The sequence below is a fragment of the Gymnodraco acuticeps genome, unplaced genomic scaffold (genome assembly GCF_902827175.1).
Source record: "Gymnodraco acuticeps unplaced genomic scaffold, fGymAcu1.1, whole genome shotgun sequence".
NCBI lineage: Eukaryota > Metazoa > Chordata > Actinopteri > Perciformes > Bathydraconidae > Gymnodraco > Gymnodraco acuticeps.
Genome location: NW_022991672.1, coordinates 151,797 through 158,632, shown reverse-complemented (window position 1 = coordinate 158,632; position 6,836 = coordinate 151,797). Strand labels below are relative to the sequence as shown.

Below are 6,836 nucleotides of genomic sequence, written 5' to 3'. Positions count from 1 at the left end.
ATCTCACATCAAACTATGACTATAAAAATAGAAATAAACCCTTCTTCATTTAAGACTTTCTCACATATGCACACAACGTAAATACATCAGGTACAAAGGTCCAAATATACCCAATAAGTAACTAAACAAACACATGTATTGCAGGTGTATTAATAATGTCGTCTGTGCAGAGCGCTGGAATGAAAACACATTCACTCTCCTCTAGACAAAATGTGTATAATTTGACAAAACATCCAATAAACGTTTAACAGAACATCGCCCAAAATGTAATATTAATGAAAATATGGAAACCGTTACCGCCAACACACACAAAGCTACAGAAAACATTGATGTTTAAAGGTTTGTTAAAAAAAATAGACCAGTATGTCTGAAAATGTTAAAGATTATATACATTATTGAACACAGGATAAGTTGTCCACCACAGTTTTCACAAGAGTCCAAGTTGTTGTTTTTAGTTGTTTGGCCAGTCCCAACCTGAACAATATTCACTTTGATTGGATTTAAAATAGAGAAAAGCGTCTAATTAGGGGTTAAAATCTGCTTTCTTTGTGCCTCTTTTGGATTAATGTACCTTAAGAGTTAAAGAAGAAAATAGTTGTTTTTTTCAGTTCCTTCCTGACCCTGACACACCAGGCCGAAATCGGCCGTGTTCGTTAGTCGGACGACGAAGCGTGCCCTGTCGCCCAAACTCAATTTGGTGTGTCCCGCACCGTCGGTCGTGACACGCCTTATTTGGCCTTTCATGGCCGACGCACGGCCGATTCAACATGTTGAATCGGCCGTGCGTCGGCCACAGGCAGTCGGACAAAGAAATCCCTCTGATTGGCTGTTCAGCTAGCGAATCAGTGCATGAGAAGCGAAACGGTTGCTTGAGAATGTCTCCACAAGCAACACTCCAATGGCTGATAGCTCCAGTACCGCACGAAACATGTTTTCGATGGACGAGAGTGAAAATGGAACGCACACGCTATTTGTTGTTTCTTTAGATCACGCAGTCTGTTCTTCTTCTCTGTCTTCCCGGTTGTTGCCTCTTTTGAATGACGAATACACACTACCGCCGCCTGCTGGTAAGGAGAGTTATTGCCGCTCACGCATGCGCAGTTCGTACGTGCTCGGCTGAAGTCTTTGCGGTGTGTTCTAGTGCGACACATGGCCAAGATTCAGGAGAACACGCCGACGCAACAGTCGGCATCGGCGTCAGCGAGTTCTCTGGTGACTGCTTGGTGTGTCAGGGCCTTTAACATGTAGTAAGTGTTTGCTTATAGTCTGCAGAATCAATAACATTGTATACGATGCTAACGAGAGCTATCTACTCTTGTTTACAAATGTATTTACATCACAGTTGATTGACAGTCCTTCAAGACATGACATCATTGCCTTGTGATTTAGAGATCAGCAAGAAACAAAGATGGCGGTGTCACTTTCTGTTCTCCCCAGACGCTGTGTCTCTATTCCTTCCTCTATACTATTACATATCAATTGTCAAGAAATGTTTTTCAGCTGTTTGATAGAAAACATCTTTAAAAATCATTGTTTTGTATCGACAAGAAATTCATGCCAACGTCCATAAAACTTGGAATAATTTAACCTTACCAAGAAAAGCACAATGTTTTCCAGACATTTAATAAATGTTCCCCCATAACCTTTCTGTTTATGTCTCACCACCAAAATCACATTTTCTTTTGCAGCTTTGTTAAGTTTTTTTGTCTTCAATTCTCTGTACTTTTTTTATATAATTTTGTAAACATATTAGAAATGTGCAGTTTGAACACACTACAACGCTACAACCCAAAACGTGCGTCCAATTATTTGTTGTATTCTGGAGGTGAGACTCTTCGTGGGAAGTTGGTCATGATTGACAGGTTCATCAGCCTATCACAGAGCTGCATTCAGGCTCCACCATTCCATTGCCCATATAAGGACTTCCTGAGTACAGCAGGAAGGGAGAAAGGTAAAGTTTAAAAGCCCCAATCAGTCCAATCATGTTTCTTTTAATTGTTTCCAGTGTCTATGGCATGACCGCGCCCATATAAGGACTTCAGGTACAGTTGAAAAGCCACCTTTAGTCCAATCATGTTTCTTTTAATTGACTCCAGTATCTTTATACCAGACAGTACCATCCCCGTTTCCCCTGCTGAGCATTTTGACACCCGCCAACGATTCAACAGAAACGTCCACTTCCTGTTTGTCTTTTTCTCACTTTGGTGCAGAATAAAAAGTATTTTCAGATATGAGTTTTCAGTCTCAGCTCCTGTCTGATGGTGGGGTTTCCCCCGTCAGCGCTGGATCCTGGAGATCATGTAGTAGAGGATGAAGAAGGCGAGCACCAGGCCCCCGGAGACGTAGCAGAGGATGCGCCGGTTGTCTCTGCCGGACCGGACCATGGTGGAGAAACGCTTCACGCTGCCGCTCAGCAGCCCTGTCGCACTCAGGAAGTTCGAGTCCTGAAAGGGTGGAGGACAAGAGGAAGGGAAGGGATGAAGGAGGGGACTCTTATTAAGCATGCAGCATATATTATTGTCAGATTAAAACCACCAGACTAAAAGACAGTTTCACCCCACAGGCCATAAGACTGTTAAACACTTTTGAAAGAACATCCATCCGTTTGCAACTTATATCAATATTCCAATTACTTATATACAGACTATTCTACTATTTTTATTATATTATATTTTATTGTATTACTTGCACTATTATCTGTGTTATTGTGTTGCATTGTGGGAGGAGCCTGTGACCTGAGATGTTCATTGTCATAACTACACTGTAGCTACGTACACATGACAATAAAAGCCTTGAAACTTGAACTGAATCTTGATTGCTGCATTTAGTTGGTTTTTGATGGAACATTGTTGTATAGCAACTTGAAGTTAGAGTTGGAGTATATATATATATCCTTTATTTAACCAGGTAAAAGACTCATTGAGATTAAAATCTCTTTTCCAAGAGCGACCTGGCCAAGAAGGGCAGCATGTACAAAGTTACAACAGATGAAACACAGACATGACAGGCAGACAAATACAGCTGTAAAACACAAATAAAATGGCACATTAGCCAGTCAATATGCGAAGTAACACAAACTATTAAAATCATTCAAAACTGGCAACATTTAAAACGATTTTAGGATATACGAGCACTCACATCTACCAATGGTGTCGTGTTCTCTGTCCTTTAAGATGGACCTGAATTCCCCCATAGTGATTACATCTGAGAGTTTCAGCATATCTAAAAGCTGTTTTACCCAGTTTTGTTCTCACTGTAGGGACCAGCATCTGAATAAAATCTTGGGAGCGCAGGCCATATAGACTTTCTCTTTGACACATATGTGCAGTAAATGTAATCTGAGGCTGAAATGTTACCGTTTTCCTTTATTTTGTATAAAGCCTATAGTTAGGGCAGGTTTCAGGCTTCCCCAGAACATCCTCTTGGGTCATATTATTTTTATTTTATTGTTTTTTATTTTAATCTCTTGTATTTTAGATTCTATCTTGTAATTTTAATATATTTTTCTAGACATTGTCAATCATGTTTGTTGATCTGTAAAACCCTCTTAGACAAATGTGTGTTGGGATATTGGGCTATATAAATAAAAATAAAATTTTTATTTATTAAGGTTACAACTTTTTTTCTTATGTTGTTTATGTCTGCTCCCCCATACACCAAAGTAAATTCCTTGTAAGTGTAAAGGTACCTGGCGATAAACTCGATTCTGACTCTAACTTAGGAGGAGTAAATGTCGTCCTATATTTGATTCAACCAACTATTATTTTAACTCCATTTTAGCTCGATAACAAACAAACAAAGCCCACATGTTTATCAGCCTTACAGACAGGATGGACTCACCATGCCGTCCAGATACTCGTTCTGATCTTCAGCCTCTCGGTCGATGTCATACGCCAGCTGGCAGATCCAGAGACAGGACAGAAGACACAGTTCAACCACTTATATTTATATTGTCTATTGTTTTGTATTGACCTATATTGTCTTTGCAAGGTGTGAGTGTAAAACCTCAGACTGAGGATCGGACATACAATCTAAATATATGTCATAAGAAAGTTGCTCAAATCAAAGCCACTAACTATTAATGTATGGACTTAAATGTTATATGGAACTTATATTATGGAAACATTTTCATTTTCCCTCAAAGTCTGACAGTACATATTTTGTTCTAATTTATTGTACTTGAATAAGTGCATTCAAACGATTAGACGGACGATAGCTGGTTTTATAGAATATATAAGTGTGAATATATAATGATATATTATTTATACTCATACACCAGCTTGTATCTATTCTAAGGGGAAATGGAAATGTTCAATTGTAAATAATTAAAGCTAATGTTATAAAAAGAAAACCTTTGGGAGGGCCAGTCTCTTTTCTTAATGTGCATAATGTTATGTGAATGTATCTGCAGTAACACTTGTACTGTTGAATGATGAATGTGACACTTATGCTATTCAATATTACACATTTAATAAAAGAAAGAAAGCAGATTTCGAAAAAGGAATATAAAGAGTGGAGGGTCAGGAACAGAAATGCAAACATCTGCCTCTGAATTAAGACGAGAACGTTGTCTATGTTCACGTCAACTTCTATGTATGTTGTTTTCTATGAATACAGGGACTCAAGCGTCACTTAAACACATCAACAAACCACTCAATGAAACTTGACTGTAACGAGAAGAACTGTTGGGGACTCACAGATTTCAGTCTGGACACTTTGCTGGCGAGGTTATCAGTCAGGCGCTTGTTTTCAGTGTCCAGCATGTCGTCCACAGAGTCCTGACCTGCAGACACAAGAGGAGCATAATTAAGGAATGTGCCTATGTACGCTAGAAGGACATAATCATAATGTATGACAACATTTCCATCAAGTTAAACTGAAAGAAAAATGACTTTGACTATCCCATTGCAGCATCCTTATGATATGTTACTTCAGGGAGGTAAAACTCTCAATTTTAGTTCAGGGGCCACATTTTCACATCATGTGCCCCTAAAATCATAGCAGCATAATAATCTACAAATAACAACAACTCCAAATTGATCCTTTTGTTTTAGTGCAACAACATTATGGATAAACCAGGAGACATCCTTAAGAAAAATAAGTGTAATTTCAACTGTTTTATGCCTAAGTGTATCACTTACACCTGCATTACAACGTACAGATCCAAATGTATCTACAAAAACATGTAGTACCCGGTATCTGGAGTTATAGTATTTTACTTTATGATCAAAACAACTTCAAGATCTAACAAAATATTTTACATTCATTTCCACATCTGTGTAGTAATCCTGACATACCATCATACAAAGTGCTAATACTTGTGTACTTTTACTTGAGTAACATTTTGAATGCAGGACTTTTACCTGTAACACAGAGTATTCCTACACTCTGGTACTTCTACTTGTACTCAAGTACAAGATCTGAGTACTTCTACTTTGACTGTAATACAAGATCTGAGTACTCCTCCCACCTCTGGTACAAAGTAGCCTAACATGGAAATACTCTGGTAAAGTACAAGTACCTCAACATTGTACTTAAATACAGTACTTGCGTAAATGTATTTAGTTACTCTCCACCACTGCTTGAAGTCTCAAACAGCTGATAACGTTAGTTAGCCTGTTAGCTTAGCTTCAGTATTTGCCTGTAAAAGTGAAATAAAAAGCGAGACACTAAACACACTTCCGGTCTGACTTGTCCTTTAGGTTAAACACCCCATCATTCATCTGTAACATGAACCCCGTCCTGCTGTAGAAGGTTAAAGACTGAATATTTAGAAGTGAGGACGTGTCAAAAACAATACCTCTATTCCAGTCCGCCATGTTGACGAGTGACGTCACGATCAGCTGTTCTGCGGGTTTAGATGACGCAGGTGACGTGCCATGACCACACCTCCCGGAAGTGAACTGCCGTTTGCTTTTGTTTTTTTACAAACAACATGGCTTTCAGATTCTTCAATGAAAAGAATAGAGAAAGGACAGAATGGTGACCTAATTAAACAACTAGCATTTTTGTTTTTCATTATCTTAAATGATCTCAAAGGGCTTAAAAAAAGAAATAAATTATTTGTGAAATACATCAAATATAGGACTTGCTTTTATGAATTTGGATTTATGAATATCTGCCCCTCTCTTTGATGTTTACTAGCACTTCCTGTCAGAGTCTTTCTGAAAGAATCATCTCTTTAAAACAAGACCCCCCCCCCTCAAATCTGTTCTAACCATTGGGATAAAAACATGTGTGTCTTTTATATATCAAGGTGGCCAGTGTGTGCAGCGAGTTGACTATAAGTGACCACTGGGTGGCAACACACACACACACACACACACACACACACACACACACACACACACACACACACACACACACACACACACACACACACACACACACACACACACACAGAGAGAATAGTAAGCTGATCCCAGCAGGCCAACTTGCCCAGTGGCTGACTAAACCAATTCACCCAGAATGTATTCTTTATGAAATTATTATATCTATTTGAGCTGTTTTGTTTACCGTCAGACCTGAAATGTTACATGCTATTGTTGATTAAACAACAGAAATCCAGTCATGGTTTTGTGTCAGCTTTGGTCTCCATTTTTTCCATGTGCGTCTTTAAAGTTTTAAGGCAGGGGTCAAAGTTCGGTGTGATCACACTACCGTGCAAAAGTGAAACAGGGATAGCAACCTGTGTGTGTGTGTGTGTGTGTGTGTGTGTGTGTGTGTGTGTGTGTGTGTGTGTGTGTGTGTGTGTGTGTGTGTGTGTGTGTGTGTGTGTGTGTGTGTGTGTGTGTGTGATGTGTGTGTGTTCAGTTAATCCTCCTGTGTCTCTATGT

At 39.0% G+C, this 6,836-nt stretch overlaps 1 protein-coding gene across 1 annotated transcript; it reads right to left on the bottom strand.

Annotated features, from left to right (window-relative positions):
- Positions 1–1,288: 1,288 nt before the first annotated feature.
- bet1l (Bet1 golgi vesicular membrane trafficking protein-like) lies at positions 1,289–5,903 on the bottom strand. Its single transcript, XM_034198691.1, has 4 exons — positions 5,801–5,903; positions 4,698–4,783; positions 3,841–3,897; positions 1,289–2,444 (listed from the first exon to the last, which is right to left on the bottom strand). Exons 1-4 carry the CDS (start codon positions 5,817–5,819, stop codon positions 2,277–2,279), a joined length of 330 nt encoding a protein of 109 aa, XP_034054582.1. The 5' UTR covers positions 5,820–5,903; the 3' UTR covers positions 1,289–2,276.
- Positions 5,904–6,836: the final 933 nt, after the last annotated feature.

Excerpts from the sequence above, each read along its gene's own strand:
- bet1l (XM_034198691.1), bottom strand. Across the intron at positions 3,898-4,697 it reads AAGTGTCCAGACTGAAATCT|CTGGCGTATGACATCGACCG; the intron begins GTGAGTCCCCAA and ends TGGATCTGCCAG. Across the intron at positions 2,445-3,840 it reads ACGAGTATCTGGACGGCATG|GACTCGAACTTCCTGAGTGC; the intron begins GTGAGTCCATCC and ends CCACCCTTTCAG.